This window comes from Oryx dammah, unplaced genomic scaffold (genome assembly GCF_014754425.2).
Source record: "Oryx dammah isolate SB20612 unplaced genomic scaffold, SCBI_Odam_1.1 HiC_scaffold_18, whole genome shotgun sequence".
Classification (NCBI taxonomy): domain Eukaryota; kingdom Metazoa; phylum Chordata; class Mammalia; order Artiodactyla; family Bovidae; genus Oryx; species Oryx dammah.
This window is the reverse complement of record NW_024070202.1, coordinates 14,855,473-14,881,062: the sequence shown is the minus strand read 5'-3', so window position 1 is coordinate 14,881,062 and position 25,590 is coordinate 14,855,473. Positions and strand designations below refer to the sequence as shown.

The 25,590-nt window shown below is 48.4% G+C and overlaps 1 protein-coding gene across 1 annotated transcript; it reads left to right on the top strand.

Moving 5' to 3' along the window:
- The first annotated feature begins 13,118 nt into the window (after positions 1 to 13,118).
- DLX5 (distal-less homeobox 5) lies at positions 13,119 to 17,596 on the top strand. Its single transcript, XM_040260488.1, has 3 exons — positions 13,119 to 13,800; positions 15,709 to 15,893; positions 16,878 to 17,596. The coding sequence occupies exons 1-3, from the start codon at positions 13,446 to 13,448 to the stop codon at positions 17,205 to 17,207; spliced, it is 870 nt and encodes a 289-aa protein (XP_040116422.1). The 5' UTR covers positions 13,119 to 13,445; the 3' UTR covers positions 17,208 to 17,596.
- Positions 17,597 to 25,590: the final 7,994 nt, after the last annotated feature.

Here is a 25,590-nt window from a genome sequence, read left to right as displayed (position 1 = left end):
GAATGCATGGTCAGTTTAGGCATAAGCATTTATCCTCTCTATATACCAGATTTTGAAAAGCTTTACGACAGTCTAAGCTTAAAAGAAAACAAAACCTCTCAGTATACTTTTGTGCATTTGGGAGCCTCGGGTTTCAGGCCTCTGCAGTTTTCTATTATGTGGAAGACTCAGATTAAGTGATTTTTTAAATATAGAGGCGTGATTTCTGCCAAGACTATTAAAAAGATAATAATCAAAATGAAAAAAGGGATAGAGTGTCACCACTTCGGAAAAATTGGACAAAAGATGGAATTTTGTTGCACTCGGGGATTCTCCCAGTCTATGTGGCATCTTTGTGTGTCTAGAGACAGATGCACCTTTCCTGGGGCAGACACAGCTCCTCGCTTAGATACATGGCTGGGCAAATATAGTACAGGCAGGACTGGGTTCCCATTCTCCTTTCATCATGGCACCCTTGTGCAGTGCACAACCTCCACAACCTCTGATGATGGTCCCCAACCTCTCAGGTACAGGCCCAGTAGCTCAACCCCAAGGCATCTAGAAAACCTCTGCTCTCCCTACCATGAAAACTCCCATAACGTCAGGCTACTGGATATGACTTCCCAAGGTGGCCTCCTAAAATACTTTGCAGAGTCTCAGAAATATATTCTAAAATTAAGGTTTGGCCAGGAACATTCCAGCTTTTGTCCTAGGGTAATTATTATCATCTTTTAATTTTCAAAAATGTCTGTGTCTGTACACCCGAAACTGACATAACATTGCGTGAATGATACCATACATGGTCGCTACACATAACTTTGGCGCAGTGGTAAAGAATTCGCCTGCCCATGCAGGAGACACAGGAGACCGGGGTTGGGTCCCTGGGTCAGGAAGATTCCCTGAAGGAGAAAATAGCAACCCACTCCACTATTCTTGCCTAGAGAATCCCATGAACAGAGGAGCCTGGTGGGCTCCAGTCCATGAGGTCACAAAGAGTCAGACACGACTGAGCAACTGAGCATACACACATAATCTTGATAAGAAACTGAGATTTTGTTAGAATAGTTTACAGATAGATGCATGAGATGCAAGGCATGGATGTGAAGAGGAGAGGTGTGTGGCGAGCGTGAAGAATGGAGGCAAATGGTAGAATAAGGTCTCCCACTCCGTTTTACATGGACTGTCACTAGTTAGGTCCAGGGACCACTTGCTCATTACCTCAGTTATGAAATTAAGCTTTCCTATTAGAGCAACTTTCCCCTGAATTTTCCTGGTTCCAATCCTGAGGATTGCCGAACACCCAGATCTACATCATATCTCAATTCAACTTCCTAAATTAATACCCACCAATTGTATCCTACTTTTTTAAAAAAATGAGATTCATTAAACGAAAGAAAATTGATGATGCAAACAAACCATTATAGGGACTCCCCTGGTGATCCAGTAGCTAAGACTCTGTGCTTCCACTCCAAAGGACGTGGATTTGACCCCTAGTTGGGGAACTAAGGTCACACACGCCCTGTGGTGTGGCCAAGAAAAAGGATAAAACAAACTATCATAATTAAAAGATGTGTTGAATGTGTCTGAGAATACTAAGAAAAAGAAAAGAAAGAGAAAAGGAACAACAAAAATGTTATCCTGGGGTCTAAAGCCACAATTCTTTGCTCTTATTGGAGGGTGGAGGATTTCCAGCTTTGGAGATGCCCCATGTAATAAACTTGCCAGCTACAGAAGCATAACTAAGACTCTTAACATCTGTCTCACAGTCCCCCATGTGAATGGTGTGAGGAGGTGCCTCCTTGCACGCTGCTATCAAGAAGCGAAAAAATAAACACGAAATAATTATCACACAGTAAATGCCTACTGAATACTGTTATTTTATATATTAAGAGTATCAAATTTGCTTTTGAACAATTTTTTGGTGTGTGTCTACAGACAGCATTTTTTATTGGGGTTAGTTGCTTACAACATTATGTTAGTTTCTGCTGTACAACAAAGTAAATAAGCTATGTGTATACATACATCCTCTCCCTTTTGGGCCTCCCTCCCACTCCACCCCCATCTCACCCCTCTAGGTCCTTAGCACCGAGCTGAGCTCCCTGTGCTATACAGCAGGTTCCCACTAACTATCCATTTTACACATGGTAGTATGTATATGTCAATCCCAATCTCCCAATTTGCACCACCCTCCTCTCCCCCAGTCATGCCCACAGGTCTGTTCTCTACATCTGCGTCTCTATGCTGCCCTGCAAATAAGTTTATCTGCAGCATTTTTCTAGATTCCACATATACGGAAATATGTGGTACATATACAGAATGGAATACTAGCCATTCAAAGGAATAAAGTTGGGTCATTTGTAAAATGGATGTACCTGGAAACCATCATACGGAATGAAGTCAGAAAGAGACAAACAGATATAGACAGCACTTTAACCATGGGAATTTCTGATCAACCTTAGGTAACAGCAGGGTTTCATACAGCATTCGTCCAGTGAGTTAGGAAGTCAGATTCCTCAGTGCTCCGCTTCTCTCTCAAGAGTACTGTGGGGAAAAATATTACAGAGAATTTGCTGAGATTCTTTAATCTCAAAACTCTAAGAAAATTCAAGGTATTATTATTAAAGGAGACTCTTTGGGCCTCAGTTTACTAGTCTGTCAAATAGGTATTTAAGGAATACCTTTTATTCAAAATAAATGTAGTTGAAAGTGGATATTCACTTCCGAGAAAAGAAGTGTTAGTAGCCCAGTCATGTGCGTTGCTCAGTGTTTGTGATCCCATGGGCCACAGCCTGCCAGGCTTCTCTGTCCGTGGAATTCTCCAGGCAAGAATACTGGAGTGGATAGCCTTTCCCTTCTCCAGGGGATCTTCCTGACTCAGGGATTGAACCCAGGTCTCTGCATTGCAGCCACCCAGGAAGCCCATTCATTCCTAAAGAGCTAAACAAATAGAAAGCCCCTAATGGTTCCCACCAGCGCTGCCTCTCTCTGGCCCACCCACTTGGAGTGCAAGGGTCGGGGCAGCGTATCTTTCACAGGCAGACAGCTGAGCTGAGCAGCTCCCTTTCTCAGGTGCTCACTAACCCACAGGAGGCACGGGGTTAGGCAAGCCCAACGCTGAACACGTGGAACAGGGGAAGGCTGCAACGTTGGCAGCAAGAGGCAAAGAGGGATTAGGCCAGGCAGGGGGAGACGGCAGCCCCACATGAGCCAAAATTCCATGCCTGGATGTTCTGAGGCATGAAAGGGGCATTCACTTGGCATTGCTTACACCAAGGCCTGAAACTTTGGTCCCGACAGTAGTGGCTGGCAGGCAATGTCACCACATCATGGCTCAAACCCACCAATAAAGGGTTGGCTAAGAGTGCCAATATGGAATACGAACAAGCTCAAGTTAAAGGAAAGGCAAATATATAAAAGTTGAAGACCACCCATAACAGTCTGACATAGCTACTTCTCAAGGCTACCGTGAAAAGAGAAGTGAATTATACATGAAATCCGTTTGGGAAAAAACCATTTAAAGGCCTATAAAATTTGCAAAAGACAAGCCAAATGTTCACCATCAGACTATGAAGAGGAACGAAACCCAGTAACATACTACAAAACTTAGAGAACATTTTTCTAAACTGTTGAATTTAGGGCCACGTTGAATTTAACGACCCAGCAAAAGAAAGTCACAAAGGCTAGAACTATCATTAGCACCCTCTACCCCATTCATTGCAACCTCTCTGGGAAGTGCTCCCCCCAAAATCAGTCCTTGGGTGGACTCATGTTTTTCCTGAATGCCATCCTCAATGATTGTTCTAATTCCGAAACAGCACAGTGGTCATTTATGCCTGGCAGTTTCCATCCTCATCTTCCATCCTTCTATTTCTCTTCCAATCTTTTTCATTGTTCTTGTAAGATAAGGGGAAATTGCCACACGATTTTAACTACTAAATATCCTCTCGAAAGTTTTACACCCAATTGACTGGCTTCAGGAACGATTCTATAAAAAGTATTATCACTGGAGCAAAGATGAGCTCTTTAGTTCACCTCTTTTTCTCAATGCTAAAGAATTCTCCTTATTCTCCCCAAGTTTACTGTGTAGGTTAAGTACCAGTGACCTAGCACAGCCACTCTATAACATGATCCTGAAAGTGTCTGAAACTCTTAAACAGCCAAGTGTGAAAAAGCTATAAAACAGTACACCCCTGAAGCAGTGACGGACTCAAATAACAAAGGAGGTAAGGGAAAAGTGTAGGGAAAGAATAGCGCATCCATAGTGTATTCTGATGGAGAAGGCAATGGCACCCCACTCCAGTACTCTTGCCTGGAAAATCCCATGGACGGAGGAGCCTGGTGGGCTGCAGTCTGTGGGGTCACACAGAGTCAGACACGACTGAGCGACTTAGCAGCAGCAGCAGCAGCAGCAGCAGTGTATTCTGAATGTTTTCAAAGCTTGTATCAGTTATTCACCAATTTGTTGATTTCCATTTTTACTTTTTTTTTTTTTTTGCTAGGAGAGGATTTAATGCAATACCTGTATATATTCTGTGGGGAGCTTAAGTCCAGAGCTTCAAAAAACGAAGCATCTTTCCCCTCTATAGTTCCAAAGATTCCTAGAACTTGTAAGTAAAATTCCAGAGAGCCCTACACCCCATTTTATTTGTTCTGCTGAGGTATAATTGATACATATATCAGATTCAGGTGTACAACATAATGATTTGATATTTGTATATACAGCAAAGTGATCACCACAATCAGTCCAGTTAACATCAATCACCATACACGTTACACTTTTCCTTGGTATGAGAGCACTTAGGGTCTCCTCTCTTAGCAACTTTCAAACATGCAATAGTGAAAGTGAAGTGAAGTCGCTCAGTCGTGTCCGACTCTTTGCAACCCAGTGGACTGTAGCCCACCAGGTTCCTCCGTCCATGGGATTCTCCAGGCAAGAATACTGGAGTGGGTTGCCATTTCCTTCTCCAGGGGATCTTCCCGACCCAGGGATAGAACCCAGGTCTCCTGCATTGCAGGCAGACGCTTTAACCTCTGAGCCACCAGGGAAGCCCTTCAAACACGCAATACAAAACTATTAACTATAGTCACCATGCTGGACATCACGTCCCTGTGACTTATTTATTTTATAACTTGAATATGTTATCTTCTGGTCTCCTTCACTCATTTCACCCACTCCTCCAACCCAATTTTAAACTAACAATAGTGCAAATTAGTAAATAAATAATGTTTTTTAAAAAGAAAAAACAATAGTGCATGTAGGCAGACAGTATGTTGCCTGCAAAGTGAGCGCTGTTGAAAAGCAGAAGTAGCAACCAAAGTGTTCCCTGATTTCCAAAGTAACCAATTGAAACACATATATCTATTGGGGGTAAAACTGAGAAGATGTTTCAAACCAGGATGCAGAAATAAATGATGTGAATGTATATGTTTATACTACTTCGCTAAATGCATCATCTAAGAGTCTGCTATGCCAACGGAAATTTGCTGTATGACTCAGGGAACTCAAACGGGGGCTCTGTAACAACCTCCCAAGAGTGGGAGGTAGGACGGAGATTCAAGAGGGAGGGGACATATGTATACCTATGGCTAATTCATGATGATGTATGGCAGAAACCAAACCACTATTGTGAAGCAACTATCCTTCAATTAACAATAAATTTATAAAAGCATCTATGTTGAGAAAGAGAAATAAAACTAAGTGTTGCAGAAGCAAAGATCAGCTTAACTGCCCATGGACTATATAAGCTGACTTTACTAAGATCCTGGGTACAAGCAGGGTAATGTATCTTTTCTGTCTACAGTTTTTTGTTGTTTTGTTTTTTGTTTTTTTAAGAAAAGACTCCATTGCTGCGTCAGCTGCACTTCACTTGGAAAGCTATTGACTTTTCCTTTCTGTTGCCTTAATTTTCTTCTGCAGGAGCACAGAGGGATGCAAGTCCAGGTGGGCACTGCGCCTTCCTCTGATTATGCTATGCAACACAGCAGGGAAACCTCTTATCTCAAGCTGAGGGTGCCTGTTTAAGAATCTTTCTCTTTTTAGAAGGTATAAGGTAGTAAACACAGCTGTACAAAAAGGTTTTGAATTTTCTTGCTGTTTGTTTTAAGCTATAAAAATGACATAAATAAGGCAGAGTGCAAAAATGTCTATAAATTTATATTACCTGCCCACATGCATATATTTGTGTGCCAAGTTTTACCCAGCTCAGTGTTTGAATACTCTGAATGGATTTGACTTTAGAAGTGATTTTTTTTTACATCTTTGCATACAGTGTTGTCAGATCATAAAAATACAGTGGCTTAGGATCAATGAACTTTAAAATTCTAAATTGATCTTGGAATTAGAACATTATTAAAAATGACTTAAGCTTCACTCTTGCTATTTCCTTGCCAGAGTTGGATCATTGCTCCAAATCCCTGTCTGCCAATTACTTTTCTTTTAACTCCACAAAGGGTAATTTTTAAATGGGAATATTTATATATCTTTAAGAAGAATAAAGGTTTTGTAAATAGTATCACGGCCAAACCTTTTCAAGAAGATGAAATCTAAGTTTAGAAGGAAGAATATAACTCAATTTCAGTTTGTAAAGACATATAATAATGTAATCCCATTTACTTCCTCCTTAGATGAACTTGAAGTGTTTTCAGCTGTGGTATATTAAATTCATCTCATAGAGAATAGATTTGAGTGGATACTTAAGGCCTTTTCCTAAACAGTTATGTTTAAGTTAAATGAATAAACACATTTTAATGTCTTAATTATAAAAACAAAATGTGCAGAAGTCTATGATCTGCACTATCATTTGGGGAAAAAAAAAACAAAAAATATCTTATTAGGTTGGAATTAAGTGGAAAATAGTTTTCCCCTCTGGGGATTTTTAATTTATTCAGAATACTTATATAATTGCCTGCTAGTGAATCCTTTGAGATGACTTTGTTGGAGATACCCTTTAACTCCAAACACACTTTTCTTGAGAACAGGGGGGCACCGTAATTAATTTCAGCATGGGAGGAATCTTTTTACCTATCCTTCCCATCACTTCATCACACCCCCACTCCCTCACCTCTTCCCCTGGGTAAGCTCACTGTCCATTCAGAGAGGCCAAGCATTTTGGCTTCGGCCTAGTTAGTTCAGCCTCACGAGTGCAAGGGATCACTTAAACCTAGGTGGGGAATTAGACAGTTTTGTCAACCCAGAAAAGGAACCACCTCTGAATGTCAGTTCCAAGCCAGAGTGCCTGGCTCTCTATAGAGAGACCCAAAAGCCACTCAGCTGAGTTGCCAAAACCAATGGCCAACAACCTTTGATACTTTTTAAAGTCTTCACCACTTTTTCAATCATCACTCCTATCTTTTCATCACCTCTAATTCATGGAAATGTGTCTTTTCTAGACAAACATCAAATTTAATATTTGGGGGCTCTAAAGTTACCTTTTAAATTTATTGTTACGCATTTATTTGGCTGTATCCGGTCTTAGTTGCAGCATGTGGGATCTAGCTCCCTGACCAGGATTGAACCCCAGCTCCCTCCACTGGGAGCGTGGAGTCTCAGCCACTGAACCACCACGAAAGTTAAGTCCCTTACCTTAAGTTATTAAATGATCTCTGTGCCCTACCTCAAAGAAAAGTGATGCTCCATTGTAAATAAAATGATCACTCAAATCTATCTCCACAAAACAAACGATATATGTAACCAGCTGCATTTCTGTCTGAGATTCCTGGGATGAAAAGTGCTCTAGATGGATCATGATCATTAAAGACATGGAAACAGTGAACTGCTCTCAGAGCAATTTTCATTGGACAGATGAAGAATAGTAACAGATCAAGCACTGCAAATAAAAACTGAAATAAACCTCAACCCAAGAAAAGGACTTTTCAAAGACAGTTAGCCCACTGATTCAAAAATAATTCCAAAAAGATTCTAGAATAAAGAAGCCTTGTTTATATCAAGTTTTCATGTATAATGCTAGTATCATGCTGTGCGGGCTTCCCCAGCAGCTCAGCGGCCTGCAGTACAAAAGGTGCAGGAGACCCAGGCTCCATCTCTGGGTTGGGAAGATCCCCTGGAGGAGGGCCTGGCAGCCCACTCCAATATTCTTGCCTGGAGAATTCCACGGACAGTGGAGCCTGGCAGGCTATAGTCCATGGGCTTGCCACATTACGGATACAAGTGAAGCAACTGAACACGCACACACGCACATCATGCTATGCGGGTCCTTTATCTACCTGAATTTCGTGCATCCAATTGATGAGTCCCATGTCTTAATTAAATAGTTTACATATTTAAAAGATCTTAAGTTATAAATATTTTCAGGTGCAGTAATTTGAGCTTCAAGCCCAAAGGAAAGGATGTTCTACTTTTGGTACACCTACAAGCAAGCAGACTTCTAGAGGGGCCAGAGGGAGAAAACTGAGTTACCCCTCCTATTAAAATGATCTCCTAGGCTTTCCAAGGCCCTCTCCCTGCAAACTCAAGAGTGGCACCATCTTTCCAGGTCATGGAAGTAGTGAATCTCCCTCAGCATCAAGTACCCCATCCAGTTAGAAAGGAGCCTGCTTCCTCATAACTATCTCCAAAACGAGGCTGCCTCAACTGTTTCTAGTCATCCCAGAGCATGTTATTGTTGCTGTTTAACCGCTTAGTCGTGTCTGACGAAGACACCATAGATTGTCCTCCGCCAGGCTCCTCTGTCCGTAGGCTTTCCCAGACCAGAACAGTGGAGAGGATTGCCATTCCCTTCACCAGGGAATCTTCCCATCCAAGGGATCTTCCGAACTGCAGGTGGATTCTTTAGAGCTGCGCCACCAGGAAAGCCATCAGTTCAGTTCAGTCGCTCAGTCGTGTCCAAATCTTTGCGACCCCATGAACTGCAGCATGCCAAGCCTCCCTGTCCATCACCAACTCCCGGAGTTCACTTAAACTCACGTCCATCAAGTCGGTGATGCCATCCAGCCATCTCATCCTCTGTTGTCTCCCTCTCCTCCTGCCCCCAATCCCTCCCAGTATCAGAGTCTTTTCTAATGAGTCAACTCTTCGCATGACGTGGCCAAAGTACTGGAGTTTCAGCTTTAGCATCATTCCTTCCAAAGAACACCCAGGACCGATCTCCTTTAGGATGGACTGGTTGGATCTCCTTGCAGTCCAAGGGACTCTCAAGAGTCTTCTCCAACACCACAGTTCAAAAGCATCAGTTCTTCAAGGCTCAGCTTTCTTCACAGTCCAACTCTCACAACCATACACGACTACTGGAAAAACCATAGCCTTGACTAGACAGACCTTTGTTGGCAAAGTAATGTCTCTGCTTTTCAATATGCTATCTAGGTTGGTCATAACTTTTCTTCCAAGGAGTAAGCGTCTTTTAATTTCATGGCTGCAGTCACTATCTGCAGTGATTTTGGAGCCCCCCAAAAATAAAGTCTGACACTATTTCCCCATCTATTTCCCATGAAGTGATGGGACCAGATGCTATGATCTTAGTTTTCTGAATGTTGAACTTTAAGCCAACTTTTTCACTCTCCTCTTTCACTTTCATCAAGAGGCTCTTTAGTTACTCTTCACTTTCTGCCATAAGGGTGGTGTCATCTGCGTATCTGAGGTTATAGATATTTCTCCAGGCAATCTTGATTCCAGTTTGTGCTTCTTCCATCCCAGCGTTTCTCATGATGTACTCTGCATATAAGTTAAACAAGCAGGGTGACAATATACAGCCTTGACGTACTCCTTTTCCTATTCGGAACCAGTCTGTTGTTCCATGTCCAGTTCTAACTGTTGCTTCCTGACTTGCATATAGGTTTCTCAGGAGGCAGGTCAGGTGGTCTGGTATTCCCATCTCTTTCAGAATTTTCCACATTCTTGTGATCCACACAGTCAAAGACTTTGGCATAGTCAATAACGCAGAAATAGATATTTTTCTGGAATGGTACTCCCCAAAACTGCTGGGTTTCGTGCTGAAACCCAGAAAAAAAGTGATCTGGTTGGGGGTGAGGGGAAGAGGAAGAGTTTGAATGTATAAGGAGTAACAAGGAAAGGAACGAAGAAGAGAAAAGACCTGCTGAAACAGACGGAAGGAAAGCCACGTGGTAGCCGATTGGAACCCCGGGAGAAACCAGCGTTGTCTAGCCAGGGACGCTGAGTCTGGGAAGCGTTTGCCATTTGCACGCTGTTCCTCGCGGACACTGGGTGGCGCTCGTGGTAAAGACTTGCTCTTCTCTTAGGGTCCGATTCTCCTCCACCCCCTCCCGCCCTTTGCAAATTTCGGCTACTAGGAGATGAAATTACTCACATTCTTCCTACGTGCCACCGCGGGGAGAGCATTTCTGGAGAAGCTGGAAGCCGCGGGGCTGTTTCTCTATGGCTGGGCCGGTCAGTGGGTTTAGAAAGAGGTGACAACGTCCAGCCCGCTCGTCTCCAACCTCTGGGCCTTTGTGTCAGAACCACCACAGTACCAGCAAAAGTTGCTACCCTGTCAGCCAGGCTACCCAAAGCCAGTGTTGCGGGAGGGTGGATCTGAAGCGGCAGCCAGGCTGGGGCCGGGGGGGGGGGGGGGGGGGTGGGGGGGTGGGGGGGGAGGACAGCGGTGCGCAGAGTCACAAAGTACGGGAAATGAAATGGGACCATATCGTGGCCCCTTTTAACTTAGCGCTCCCTCTCCCTCCTGCTTTCTTTAAGGAAAAGAAGGGTACTGGGAAGTGGGGTCAACCTAGAAAAGAACAGGACAAAGCAAGCAAGTCGATGCTCTGGACTCAAGAGACACAACCCAGATTTGGAGGCCTGCAGAGGCCTTTGCAAAAGTGTTTTCCTGTCTGGCATGAAGGCCAACACCTTAGGAATTGAAACAAAGAATTAAATCCTTCCCTTCCGCCCCACTCCTTTTTGTCTTGTGTAAAAACTGTGGGAGAGAATGTCCTGTGTTTTTTTTTTTTTTAATCTGAGGTGAAATTTAGCAAGGTTTAGGGTAACTTGATATTGTAACATTGTGTTGTCAACTGGATTTTGAACTTCTAAATTTTTCCCAAATTCTGCAGCTTCCAATCCATCCAAGTGGGAATCTGCCTTTTCAGCAAGGTCTAAGGACATTGCTAGGAACACTTGATTTAGCATAACCCTATTGCCCTTATTTCCCTCCACATAATAACTTTTAAATCTGTAATAAATAAAAAGTACCAGGGCAGGGCTGTGGCGGTAGAAGGAAGGGGGTGCTGTGGAAGGGTGCCTGCTCCCTGAGTCCCTTGCCTTTGCCAGGAGATGCTTTGAACCGTCCCTAGCATTGCTTTGGGGAAGCGACTCGTGTAATTAAATGGCAGGATGTGTGTAAGGTGACTCAATGGGCACCGACAACTTCTCTGGAGCACAGGCCAGGACTGCAAGCCTGCTGCTGGTGCTAGTATTCCTCCAAAGCCCTGTGGTCCTCCTCAGCCTAAAGCCAGGGGGTGGACAGCCAGGCTGACACCCACAGCATGGGGCGAAGATGGGTGGCCAGCCTTGCCTCTCTTCACGGGGCATCTGTCTCAGAGAAGTCCAAGGCCCAGGGCACTGTGGACCTGGTGACACCTTGCCTTCCTTGTCCACCCCCCACCAGCTGAAGTTGCCCCCCAAGGGCCCAGCGACCACAGCTGTGGTTTCTCCATGCCTAGAAGGCAGAGGCAGGGAGTCAGTGCACACGTGGTTGCTCCTCAGCTTTGGAATTTCAGAGCCAGGCTGGCACCCGGCTGGCATGTGGCTGGCACCCAGGCACGGAGTTCCACACCCGCCCCCACCACTGAGCTCTCCTGCTAGCATGTTTTGAGCCAAAATAGTTCCCCAGTTAAACTAGGACAAGACACAATTAATGGAGGCGTTTTATTCTTCAATTGGCAGTGGGGGGCAGGGAGGAAGCACTAATAAGAGGCCATCCACCCTGGAAGTGGTGTGAAGATCCCAGGCTCCCAATCTCCCGACCCCTGGAGGAAGATGCTGGGAGGGCCCAAATCAGGATCCAGCTCCTGTAGTGAGTGGCCTATTCGAGGGGAGAGGCAGTGGGGAGTGGTAAACTAATATTAAATTTCTAATCTCCCAGCTATATCACTGCTAGAGCAAGAATGACATGTCATGAAAAGCAAACTCTGCATCCCAAACACCAAGGGTTTGATTCCTGAGCCTTTTCTCTCTTTGCAAGGAACCCAGACCTGGGGAAGGAAAAAGCAGGCCCTTGGTTCTACCTCCGTGGAGCCGGGAGAGGGAAATCCATGAGCTTCACCCAACTTCCCTAAAGAGCTTTTATCTCTACTTTCCAATGTTCTAGGCGAGATGAGGTGAGGTGAAGTCGCTCAGTCGTGTCCAACTCTTTGTGACCTCATGGACTACTGCAGCCTACCAGGCTCCTCCGTCCATGGGATTCTCCAGGCAAGAATATTGTTCTAGGGGTTCCCATTAAGTCCCTGAGGACAGGTCATAAGTAGGCCGTTCACTTTTGCAGGAGTCTTTGGCCACTGAACACAGAATTATAGATCCTCTATTCAAATAGTATCCAAATAGACTAGAATATTGAACAAAATGTGGGACTGCCTTCGCCTTTGGGGGACTAGCACTTTGGGAGTCATTAAAGTATTTGTGCTTAAGGCAGTGATTTTTAAAGTCACCATGGGCACCAGGGGTTGCACGAACTCTTCCTGCCATTTATTGTGCATCTTGAGTGCCCTTGTCTCCCCCTCAGAAATAAAACGCATCTCCGGCAAACGAAGTGCTTGCTCCAGATTTGTCTGTCTTTCCCCAAGTCGCAAATTTTCAACACATGTAAATTACAACTTAGCTCCCAGTATCCCACTAAAAGTATTGTTCTCATCAGTTTCTTTTTGCCTTTGTCCCACATCCCCACTGCCACCACTTCACTCTTCAGTGTTCAATTCCACATTCGCCCCTGGTACAGCTGAGAAGCAAGGAGAGACAGTGGTCGACTTCATCCCAAAACATGTGCACTTTCTGAGGCTGCTCATTGGAACACATTGTCTCCAGACAGTACAGAGCTGGGTGCTGGGGCTTCTGCGTCGTCTCTAGAATTCACTGAAAACAGATTGCCTGAGACACCCCTCCTTCCCCCAACAAGCAACAACTCTGTCTCTCTCTCTCTCTCTTCCCCCCACCCCTTCATATTTTTTTCTCCCTCTTTTTTTTTTTTAAGCAATGCTTTGTTGTGCTAAAACTAGTTGGACGAGTTAGGGTGTTGCTGCTGCTCCGGAGGCCCTGGCCAATGGAACCCGATCCACCCCGCTGTGCGTAAGCGCGCAATTAAGGATTTAACCAAGGCTGTGCTGCGCTTCAGCCAGCAGTCAGCCTGCCGGAGACAGAGCCTCCGCGACTCCCAGCCTCCTCCTCGCCGCCTCCGCCGCCGCCTCTCCTCCTCCTCCTCCTCCTCCTCCCTCGCTCCTACAGCCATGTCAGCTTAGACCAGAGCAGCCCCACAGCCAATTCGGGCCGCCGCCGCCAGCGAGCGATGACAGGAGTGTTTGACAGAAGGGTCCCCAGCATCCGATCCGGCGACTTCCAAGCCCCGTTCCAGACGGCCGCAGCTATGCACCACCCGTCTCAGGAATCGCCAACTTTGCCCGAGTCGTCGGCTACCGATTCCGACTACTACAGCGCCCCGGGGGGAGCCCCGCACGGCTACTGCTCTCCTACCTCGGCTTCCTACGGCAAGGCGCTCAACCCTTACCAGTACCAGTACCACGGCGTGAACGGCTCCGCCGGCAGCTACCCCGCCAAAGCTTACGCCGACTACAGCTACGCCAGCCCCTACCACCAGTACGGCGGCGCCTACAACCGCGTTCCGAGCGCCACCAGCCAGCCAGGTACCGGGAGCGGGGGTGGGAGTCAGGATTCGGGGGGAGCCGCGCCATCCACTGCAATGGGGAAGCGCCCGGCGGAAGGGAGTAGGGGCCGAGTTTACAAACGAGAGCGACTCCCGGGCCAGCGTTTTAGAGATTCTTAGCAGAAGCAGCCTGAGGGGGGTGTTCGGACCAGCGTCTCTTCTCTTCGGTCCCTTCAGGCGACCGCTCAGTCGCTGGATTCTCAGCTTGCCCGGTCAGGAAGCCAGCTAAGCTGGAAAAGGCTATTTGTTGGATTTGGGAGCGGGGACGGGGGGAGGGGGTGGGGGTAGGCGAGCTCGATCGGTGGGAGTCGGGATGCACGGCTGCCTCAAAGACTCCGTGGGGAACAGTCTGGGAGCAGCTGCGAGCCAGCGTGGTGTGGGTGCCCGGAGCACACGGGGCAGGGTGGGGGCCCGCGAGCCCTAGCCCGCCAGAGGAAGAGCGCGCCGAGAGCTTTGCGGTTTATCCAAGGCATTTCCAAAAACAAAAAGCCATTTAAAGGTGGAGGAGGTTTGCTGAAGGGTCACGTTATTGGAGCAATATATTTTTTTCTCCATTGGGTGCCTAAAATTTGTTTCTCCTTCCCATCTCCTTTTTCAAGGCGTCTCCTTTTTCGTCTGCCTTGAAACTTAGTTGGAGAGTTTGAGGGTTAGTGAGTTTGGGCGGTAAGAGAGGTATGAGGTCTCCTTGGAGAGGTTTTGCTGGTCAGGTTTGATCTCTTCCCACCAGCACATTAATAATCCTGCTAATATTAGCATCCCCTGCTCTGGCAGAATGGAGACCACAGTCCTCATCCTCCACCCTTCTCCCAGGAGCTCGGCGCGCGCGCACACACACACACACACACACACGCACACGCACACCCCAAGGAGAGGGTCTCCGCCCCTTTCAGAGATGGGCACTTTTGATAAGAAGGTACTTTTGTGAAAGGGGACTTGTGGCCCCAGGGCACGTTTGGAAAACACGCGTTCGGAGAGTCTCCGCTCCGCCCCCACCCCCCACCCCCCGCCAAATCTATACTACCAAGTCTGCTAAATTCGTCCTGACCTGCCGCCCCTTTCCTACGAAAACACCCCACCGCAGATTCTTTTGCAAATTGTAACTCTTGATAAACTTTAAAAGATTTCCAGGGTGGTGGGTGGGTAGATGGGGGCGGGGGGAGGAGAAGTGGGATGTCTTCGTTCCTTTCAGTGGCTCTGTGCTTCGTGCATACATGAAAGATTTTTTTTTCCTTTTGGCCAAGAACTTATTAAGTCTATTTGTAAAAGAAACCAGACACATCTGTGCCCTCGCAGATCTGCAGGGAGATTATGGGGGCTGCATAATCGACCCTCTGTCTGCGGCGGCTCGGACCGCTTGCCTCTGAATTGAAGGAGCAGTTTGCTTGTGGGTCTTTGAACTTTGGAGACCTCGGTTAGCGTCTTCCCTGCCCAAGCGTCTGGCCTCTGCGGGCGCCCGAACAGACGCTGACATAAGGGGGACCACAGTCCGGGCTTCCTCGCTTGAATCCCCGGGAGAGACGGGCCCAGAACTCACCCTAGAGCCGTCGGTGAACACAGGGTGGGATTGAAAACGAATCCGGGTGAAGCAAGAACCGCTGCAAGGGCTAAATCCCGGACGCCGAGAAGGGAGTTCTGCTGTGCCAGACGCTCTGCAAAAAACCAGGAGAACCTGAATAAACAGAGAAGAAAATTAATCAGGCTACCTGGCCTTTTACATGATGAGGGGCCGGGGGGAGGGAGGGGTGCTGTCCCGTGAAGTAAAGGTGGTGATATGGGGAAAAGAGAGTGAAGGCTGCGTGGTAAGAATTTCAAGGACTGTATTCGCAAGTTCTGCAAAAGGGCCATTGTCTGCCAACGAGTTCTAACCGGGTCTGTTTTGATTATTTAGAGAAAGAAGTGGCCGAGCCCGAGGTGAGGATGGTGAACGGCAAACCAAAGAAAGTTCGTAAACCCAGGACTATTTATTCCAGCTTTCAGCTGGCCGCGTTACAGAGAAGGTTTCAGAAGACTCAGTACCTCGCCCTGCCCGAACGCGCCGAGCTGGCCGCCTCGCTGGGACTGACGCAAACACAGGTAAATCCGGCCGCGGCCTGGGCCAGAGCCCCGGTGGGCTGCAAGCCTGGCTGGACCGCGCGGTTCGGTCCCGGCGGGCTGGAGCCGACTCATCAGAGCCCGCGAGAAACTTGCAGACACATAGACACTGACCCCGCGCCCTCCCCTCTAGGCCGGGTGGCGTCGCCGTGAGTGGTGGGGACGGCAGCGAGACGTCGTTCATCCCCAGAAGCAGCCCCCCGCCCTTCGAGTCTACGGGGGCTGAGGGGCCAGTTCCCTAGATTGGGAACAAGGTGGGGGGGTTGTCTCGAGGACACCCTCGCAGCTTTAAGAAACTGTCTAGTGCTCCGCACAGTGCAGAGCAGCGGGGGTGAGCAGGGCCCGGCCCCCGCGCGGGGGTCTCAGGCCGCGCGCTGGCGGCCGGAAGCGGAGGGTCACGCCCTGCGCCTGCGGCGGGTCCGAGGTGGGGGGCGCTGTGGCTCGGGAAAGTCTGCCCTGGATGGGCCCCTTCACTCCCACCGCAACCCCACGGGGGCCGACGGAAGAATAAAGAATGTCCTCGAAACCGAGCAGGAGTGGGAGGGAAAGGAGGCGGTCGGGCAGCGGGGAGACCACTCCTTGGTCCCCCTCCCACCTCGCGCGGACGCGCCCCTGGCGCGCGGCGCTCAGGCGGTTGTTTTGGAGACGTTCGTGGCGCCGCGTTGCGTGCTTCCCGCGCTGGGTTACACGTGCGCTCTCGCGGGCGTGGACACTCGCGCCTCCTCCCCCAGCCCCAACCGAAGACTGAAGCCTGGGGTCCTGCCCCAGCGGCGGCCCCTCTGGGGCCCGTGATCCAGGCTGTGACCTTGGGTCCAGCCCCTTCACCATAGGCCGCCAGCTGCGGGGGGACGCCAGTGTCCGGCCTCCTGGGGGCCGAATTAAGCCTCTGGTCGCCGCCCTGGGGGAGGCGCGCGGGCAAGCACCTGAGCGTCCCGGTAACGTGTGCCTTTGTTCCCCCCCACCCAGGTGAAAATCTGGTTTCAGAACAAAAGATCCAAGATCAAGAAGATCATGAAAAACGGGGAGATGCCCCCGGAGCATAGCCCCAGCTCCAGCGACCCTATGGCGTGTAACTCGCCGCAGTCTCCAGCGGTGTGGGAGCCCCAGGGCTCGTCCCGCTCGCTCAGCCACCACCCTCATGCCCACCCTCCGACCTCCAACCAGTCCCCCGCGTCCAGCTACCTGGAGAACTCAGCTTCCTGGTACCCGAGCGCAGCCAGCTCAATCAATTCCCACCTGCCGCCGCCCGGCTCCTTACAGCACCCGCTGGCGCTGGCCTCCGGGACACTCTATTAGACCGGCCGCTTTCTCTTGCTCTCTTTTTTGGGACTACTGTGTTTCTGCTGTTTTAGAAAATCAACCTTTTTTTTAAAAAAAAGGAATTCATATGGGAAAGTTTGGAAAAAACAGAAACAAAAAAAATTCATGTGTAAAGCTTTTTTTTTGCATGTAAGTTATTGCATTTCAAAGGACCCCATCCCCCCTTTTTTTACAGACGAACATTTTTGCGCAACTGTGGACACTATCAATGGTGCCTTGAAATCTATGACCTCAACTTTTCAAAAGACTTTTTTCAATGTTATTTTAACCATGTAAATAAGTGTAGATAGAAGAATTAAGCTGTATATTCTGGATAAATAAAATTATTTCGACCATGAAAGAAAAATGTTTCTAAAAGATACTCCATTTGCCCCCCTTACAATGCGCTAGTGACATTTTGTGCAGGCTATTAAAGGAAGACAAACTGTAGAGATACAACAAAGCAAAAAGGAAAACAGAAAATGGGGATGCATGCTTACAGAACGGTAGATGTGTGTATGTTGGATGCTGTACTTTATATGTCTTTATACATATGTGGCCTGTTTAGAGTACTGCCATATAATATATATTTAGGTGATTTTTTTGCCTAACCACAAAAACATTTAGATAATTTTAAGTTTAACCCCAAATTGTTTCAGGTAGAAAGTAATGCTGAAATCTAAATACAGCCCTCCCTCTCTGTGTGTAATAAAGAAGCAGAAATCCCTCAATAACCACTCTGAATTCTAAGCTCAAAGCAATTATGGTGGAGCCTACCCACCCCCCCACCTCCATCAGCCTCAGTGTATTGCCAGAGCAATTAGACAAATTACACTCCCTTCAAAGGGAGCTTCCAGAGATGAGAAAATGAAAAAAAGAAAAAGAAAATTCCCCTCCTATTACATTTTTTTTAAAAAATCTGAAATCTTTGCAGTGTGGCAAATGGTAGTGCCTTGGACTCCCTAATGTATGATTATAAATTTATCTGAGTTCTTTCACAAGAGGAAAGGATCACAGGACTTGAAAACAATGATGTACCTAAATCAGTAGGCCACGCAGGGCATGGGGGGGTGGGGGGAGGTGGTGATGGGGGTGGGCGGTGGGGGGGGTTTCTTTCGGCCAGGAAAGGGAATTGTGAGGTGGAGGAAAGGAAGGAAAGCATTGTGGCCCCATGTTGATTTCACTTCGTGTGAGATAATACTCCAAACATAAGTTTATTTCCTTCAGCCTCTTTACCACTCTGGTTTTTTCAGGAAGGAGCTCCCCTGCTTTGCTTTTACATAAAACAGTGGCAAAGCAGGTTCCAATCGTGGGAAGTTGAATCTGTTTGCAGGGATTTCTCTTTTGTGAAGCCTTCTCCGGGGCGGAGAGGACGGACTTGCAGCAACCCTGGCCTCTGTCCCGTCCTTCTCCCCGCACCTCTGCACATGGACGTCAGCAGTATGACCACAGAGAGCTACGGCTCGGGTCTAGAGTTTCGCTCTCAGGCCAGAATTCTAGGTGTCCTTCTGACTGTCCCTTAGTCCGCCTGATTGTTTCCTTGGGACACCAAGGGAAATCATTTGTTGGAAATTACAAGATGCATGAGTTATATTTTACAGCTAGGAAGTCAGCAGTAATAAATTTGACAAAAGAGTCTTCTTGGGGGTGGGGAGTGGAGATTAGAACGTAAAAAATTACATCCTGTCATCTGAGGATTTCTGAGGTTTTTCCAGGGCTGGGAGACTAGACCTGAAAAGGCACGCTGTGTGCCCTGAGGGGAATTTGCCTGTGTGTTCTTTCGCCTCTTTCTCTCTCTTTCCTCTGCTCGTCTCCTTCCTTCTCTTCCTCTTGCCTTTCTAACCTGCCAGTTTGGAAAGGCCTAGAGGGGGGTTCGAAGGTTTGCGTGTCTTGTAGGGACACCCGGCCTGGCTCCAACGCGGCTCGTGGACCGTGGCCAGGGCTGTGGACCACCCCCTCCTCGCCCACCTCCAAAGCGGTTCCCTTTTCGAAGTTGCCTCCGCCTTTGATACCCTCCAGCTAGTCTTTCTCGAAAGAAGGTCCGGGTGGTGACGCGCCTGGGGGAAAGCCATGCGGAGCCCACTTTGTTTTCTGCCCTGGCAGAGAATAGGAGGATGAGAGGGAAAGGTAGAGGGCTCCGTTTCCTGCTTTTCATTCTTGGCTTGTAAGTCTTTCCGGAGTTTCCATTACACCGAAAGCCTGCGTTTTATATCTGGCGGATCCGGCTGGGAGAAATCCCGCGCCCGCGGTTGCCGAGTACCAACTTCCCCCAGCACGGGCGCCCCTGGCAGCCCCAGGGTGCGTGCTCGGGAAGGTTGGAGGGGGCGGGCCCGCTGGTGGCCTGAGGGGGGCAAGAATGTGCCTGGAGCACACTCTTTACTTTTCTACACGTGGAGAGGGCAGATATTTTTCCAGGCGTCCCCATCATCTCCCCTTCTCCTTCCCTGGCTTTGAAAAGGGGATTCCTTCACTACCACCCCACCTCGTCCGTCGTGGTCAAGCAGAGGCACGGGCGAGTTCGGACTCTTCCCGGAAAGAAGAGGGAAGCTCTTCTTTCCTGACCACCCCGCCACCCCCAGCCCTGACACTGCTTGTCGTTAAGGACATCGGAGCCTCGTTGCGATGCGGGCGGGCGGGCGGAGCGCTGCGCGGACAGACTTGGTTTCAGGATTCCTTCCCTTGTGCTAACCTCACTTCTTCCACTCGCAATGGCCTCTTCTCTCGCGCGGTTTTTTTTTTTTTTTAAACTTGGTCTAGGAGTCGTGGACAAAAATATTCTGGCAAACCAGTCTGCAGCGGGTTTTCCCTGGCACCGCGGGGATTCTCCCTGGGGAATTTAACTCCCTGCAGTCCTGCGCCCAAGGATATAAAAATAACATCCTCAGCAAAGACTAAAAATATCCGTGTGATGTTCGCCTTCCTCCCACCCTCCCTTCTTCCTCCATTGTTTATTCCTATATCTGATGTAAACGTGTACCACTCCCCGCTGGCATGGTCCCCAAATGCCCAAGCCCTCTCTCCTGACCTCTGCCTGCCCCTTCCGATCTCCACTTGCCTAGCTGTCAGTCTACTGCTCCGGAGATGTCAAGCTCACCCCCAGATTTCATTTTCCTTCCCGTGGGCTTCTTCACGGCGCCCCTGTACTCCCAAGCCCCTGTGTCTATCTGCAGACCTCCTCACAAAGCCCAGGAGGCCGAGGGCATGCTGCTGGCACGCCTGTATGACTCTTTGGTGCCCTGTCCTCCTCCCGGGCCCTCCTGTAAAAGGTGAGATAAATTGGCCTTTGTTTGAGGCTCGTGTTGGGCTAGGCGGATTTCTGCCCCTTTCCCCCCCTTTTTTCCTGGCGGCCACCTCCTTGTGGAACAGGGGGCGGCCGGGGGAGCTGAGAGAAGCCGCATTCCTGTGGGTGCCAGGCGGCTCCAGTGCTGAGCCACAGGGCCTGAGACACACACACACACAGGAACCCGCAGACCTCGTTGCCCTTGATCTCGCTCTCTCGCTCTCGCTCCCGGTGGGGCACCCACCCGAGAGCCCGTCCACCCACCCTCGGACCCACCCAGGTCTTGGCCTCGGGCAGGAGCGTGTTGACCTGCACACCAACACAGGCACACACCCCCTTCCGACGACACGCAGGCCAGGCCAGGCCAGGCCAGGCTCTCCCCGCCCATGCCAATCCTCTCTCTCCAGCCCCTTATCCCACAATCCCAGACGCGCCGGCTGGCCTCCTTTGGCTTCTTTGATCCCACCGGACGCCCCACGGCTCGCGGCGTCCTGGCCGCGCCGTCCTGGGAGTCGCCCACAGCGCGCCAAGGCCGGGCGGCGCTCGCCTCCTCGCAGCGCGCCCTGCAGTTTCCTCTGGGCTTGACACCATTCGGTCTCCGGAGCTCTCCAGCCCGAAGCGCGAGGGACGTCTCCTGGAACACTACCCCTTGCCCCTCTCCTGCCCCCTCCCCAGAGCTTCTTTTATTCGAAGAGAGGGACCTTTAGGGCTACCCAACCACCACCCCCTCCCCGCCCCATCCCGCAGCCCCCGGGATGGCGCGCCTCCCCCTGGCCACTGGGATCTCTCCAACCCGGAGCGCTCCAGCCCTCCCCTGAGGCACGCCCTGAGGGCAGACGCCCTCCGGCACCTCTGGGAAGCGCGCCACGCCGGCGGATCCGCCTGCGGTCACCCCTCTCCTCCGCCCAGAAGCACCCCCTCCCACAGCAGCTGGGCGGAGGCTTCAGCCTCCGGGGAGTTTGGGGAGGGGGCGCTGCGGCTTGCTCCCGCCCTCCGCGCTCTCCCAGGTTGCCTGCGAGTGTTGCACACTGTACGTGGTTTTTTCAGAGTCATAGCGAACTCTGGGCCTCGAAAACAGCCCCAATAGCGGTAGCACATGTGGGATTGGCTAAATATTTTTCTACGCAGTCCGGTCTCCCACCCCCCGCCCCATCCGTTTTCTTTTGCATCTGACAAGCTTTAGGTTACCGGGTGGTACAGGGCAGAAAGTACACGTAGTGTCGACTGCGGAGGGGCGGGGGGAGACTTCCCTTTCAATCATCCAGGGTTGTCGGCTGTAATGTAATAACCTGTTTTATAGGTCGAGCTCTAACCGTAAAGATAGGAACCGAGGGAATTTACATGAGTCTCTCTCTAAAAGAAAAGAGTCCTGATTTGCAGCAATTAAGTGTCTTTGCTCTTTTGTTCGCTGGAACTTCGTATTTACTTCTGCTTTACCGGGACCCGAAGGAGTCTCTGCCAAAAGCGCACGTATCATTGAGTCTGTTCCACATCCTAAACCAAGATTTATATAAAATAGTGAAATACCACACATTATGACCTTTCGCCACAGGAAGGGGAAAAAAGTGGCTTCATAACATCATTCTACACACACACACACACACACACATGCGCGCCCGCGCGCACACACACCCCCGTCTAAGTTTCAGCCAGGATTCTCTGTCAAACCTCCACCATGCACAGTCTATATATATATATATTTAAGAAGTAGGTGAAGGTGAAAGGCGGTAAACAGTCCAAGCTATGATTTAAAGTTGTGTTTTTTTTTTCCTTGCAAAGGCGAGAAAACCCTGGAAGCTTTGTCATTCAAGGACTATTTCTGCCGTTTGCCATTTGCAAGGTGGGAGAAGAGGGCGGGGCAAGAGGCAGGATATGGACTCAACTTTCATCTGTAAGCAGGGGTCACTAAACAGGGGACATTTCATTATTGCCCTTAAATTCACAGGAGCTAAGGAAGCCTGCTTTCCACCCTGCAGGGTGGGCCTGGCTGGGTAGCTCCAGGGTTTGCTAGGTGGTGGGAGGAGAATCATCACACACTGTCCTAGAGGCTGGAAAAGATGCTTAGGAAATTCTCAGTTCTTATGGTGGGAAAAATGAGCTACTGGGAGTGTACCAGATTTAGGTCTCCCTGACCAGGACGTCCCCACCAGGAACCAGAAATTTCAGCCTGGTCAGGGTTTACCTTCCAGAAGGCAGCAGCTGGAACCCAGTCTGCTCTCACTGTGGAACCAGCACAGTGCTCCAGTGTCTCTCCAGACTCTCTTGCTATAATTCTCTAACTCCCTCTCTCCTCTGTGCCTCCAGTTTAAGGAGACTGACCTTGCCCTTTAACAGCCATATCTGGGGGCAGGGCCAGTTCTTTATCAAAAACACCAGACTTTCTGGAATACAAAAAGAAGTACATCAGTGACTGGTAGCAAAAGAAGCAGCTGGACTGCTTGACATGAGAAGGGGTGGGTTAATTAATAAAAGTTAATGATAGGATTAAAGCCTATAGCCAACCAGGGTGAGTAGAGAAGACGGCTTCCCATCCAGCTTTATTTAATTAGCAGCAATTAATACATTTTCTGCTAATATCCTTTAGGACTCTCAATGACTTGTTCTCAGTGAAAGAGAATGGAGATGAAGCTCAGGAACACTTACAAACACCCAGGGCATTTGGCTCTGATGACAGGAGAGAATGAAAATTCATTTAAGAAAATGTTCATAAACAAGTGACAGGCACTTTCTGAGGCTGCCTTGGTGGAAACAATGATGAAACTGACAAACGTTCTTTGCTTGGGGGAGGGGCACTTTTTTTTTTTTTTTAAGGAAGATAATGCTTTAGGAGAGAAAAGGGGGGGAAAGACAGGTTTAAAAAAAGAAAAGAAAAGTATTTCAGACACCAGGCAGCAGCAGATGTAGAAGCCCTTGCAAACACATCAGCCCTCCACATATTGAAGATTTGGACACGTAATGCTTCAGACCACTGATTTGCTATTTTCTTAATTCCCGCTCTTCTTTTTCCATATGAATCAAACAGTCTTTTGTCCTTCAGGGTTTGATTTGATCGCTACTGTTCACATTTCACTTTTGTATTTTCCTCTTCCTATACCATTACTCATTGAGTGCCCTGTGAAATTACAATCGTACATTTTCAACTCAGCAACCCATTTGCAGTACAAAAATAGGGTCTAAATAATGGCTGAATTAGCCCTACTGGACAGTTTCAGATGTAACACTCTGTAATAATTATATTGCAGGCTGGATTAGGATGCTATTATCATAATCTGGACGTTTACAATTATCTGTAATTTGCAAAGATGCGCCAGGTCTTGATTACAGCAGTTTTTTTTTTTTTTTTTTTTTGTATCACGCTAACCATCACTAAACAGTGACAGTAATAACAGCTAATTTTGCTGGCAATATAAGAGGTGCTGGGGTGTGCAAACAATTTCACACCTGGATGTGCTCACTCAACCAAGAATATAGAGAAAGAGCTTCTGCCCTGAGACTCAGAAAAATATTCTCCTCTGCTTCTGTTCAGTATAGATTTCTAGACCCTGATCATTGCTTAAGAGAGATTCACTGGGGGTAAGTTTTTATTTCTTGCATACTATAAGACACAGCTCATATTTCTATTCTCACACAAAGCTGTATGTATTGCTGTTGTAATTTGTTATGGACTGCAACTTTGCTCTAGAGATGGTTTTCATTTCTGACCTTTTATTCCACTTTAACAGTAAAAGGGTTGTGGTTCTGATGAGTGACAATGATTTGGGTGAGAATGGGATCCTTAAGAAGTTGATTTGTCTTTTTTGCTTTCTGTGCTGTTGATGCTTGGTGCAGCTTGTGACTGGACACTCGGACGTGCAGGAGGTTTCTGTAAGGTATGAAGGGAAGTCTCCTGGAGATTGCAGGCTGAAATATACTTTGAAACATTGTTACTCAAAACTAGTCCTAGACACACCCATGGAGGTCTTACACGTGGTGATGGTTTTAAGTTTGGGGGCGTTGAGTCTGCAAAGGGAGCTCGCTGGGGACAAATGCCCCTTTAGCATCACAGGTATGCGGCCATTAGCAACGGCAGGTGCAGTCTGCATCTTTCCGACTTTCTAGTCCCTTTGACGCCTTCCTATATTGGGGAGAAAGTTTCCGGAATAACTGGCCTCCAAAACCACTGCTTTACAGTGTCTTTGCCTCAAGCTGGGGGCGGGGGAAGGGGGAAGGCGTGGGATGCTGACCGTAGAGCAGTGGCCTGAGAGGCCCCAGTGCCGAGACCTTGGGATTGGAGGCCCGATTGGCTGAGATGCAGAATCGAGCTGTGGAGCCAGGGAACCCGTTTGATTTAGGGACATGCCAAGGAAGACTCTTGCAGACGCGGTGCAGTTCTATCTATAGATGATGCTCCTTCCTGACCCTGTAGACGCTGGAAGCAGCTAGAGAGTTTACGGGTAGGAGCCCTGAGAAATTTTTGTTTCCCTCACCTCAGCACAGAAACAGAAAGGCCTTTCTCCGGAGGAACGTCTGTGCTAAATTATGTCAAAAAATAAATGAGATGCTTATTGGCACCGAGAAGAAATTTCTCCCCTTCACTCTCACTCTTCGTAACCATTGTTCCTTTTTTTTTTTTTAACTTGAAAAATATTGTCAGAACGAGGCTCTAGAACTCGAACTCTGAGAAGTTCGAACGTGGGGAGGCGTAGTAGGTGCTGAGACTTCACCCACGCCCCTCCTACCAATCCCTCTCTGGGGAATCAGTTTACTATGGGGTCAATACCTTCTAAAGAGCAAGAATTATTAACCCTTGCTGTTCAGAGGACCCAGAGGAAGCCCATTTCCAATGCCAGTTCCTGGGAGGACCCCTTGATAGAACTTCCTGTTTAATTAAACTTGTATTAAGAGATAGATCCACACTGGAGCATCATGGTAACATCTCCAATGTGTTAAAATGCATTTTCTGGGTTTCAGAATTCCATGCACTCTCAGTGGTTTGGCATGTGTCTGGTGATTTTTTTTTTAAAGAAAAATCAGTGTTGGTTTCGATGTATGGTAGCTTTCTCTCTAACGTAATTTGAATAATTCAGCAAAGCCCCACTACCAGCTGTACTTCTGCAGCCT

Excerpts from the sequence above, each read along its gene's own strand:
- DLX5 (XM_040260488.1), top strand. The coding sequence starts at position 13,446 with ATGACAGGAGTGTTTGACAGAAGGGTCCCCAGCATCCGATCCGGCGAC. Across the intron at positions 13,801-15,708 it reads GAGCGCCACCAGCCAGCCAG|AGAAAGAAGTGGCCGAGCCC; the intron begins GTACCGGGAGCG and ends TTGATTATTTAG. Across the intron at positions 15,894-16,877 it reads TGGGACTGACGCAAACACAG|GTGAAAATCTGGTTTCAGAA; the intron begins GTAAATCCGGCC and ends CCCCCCACCCAG.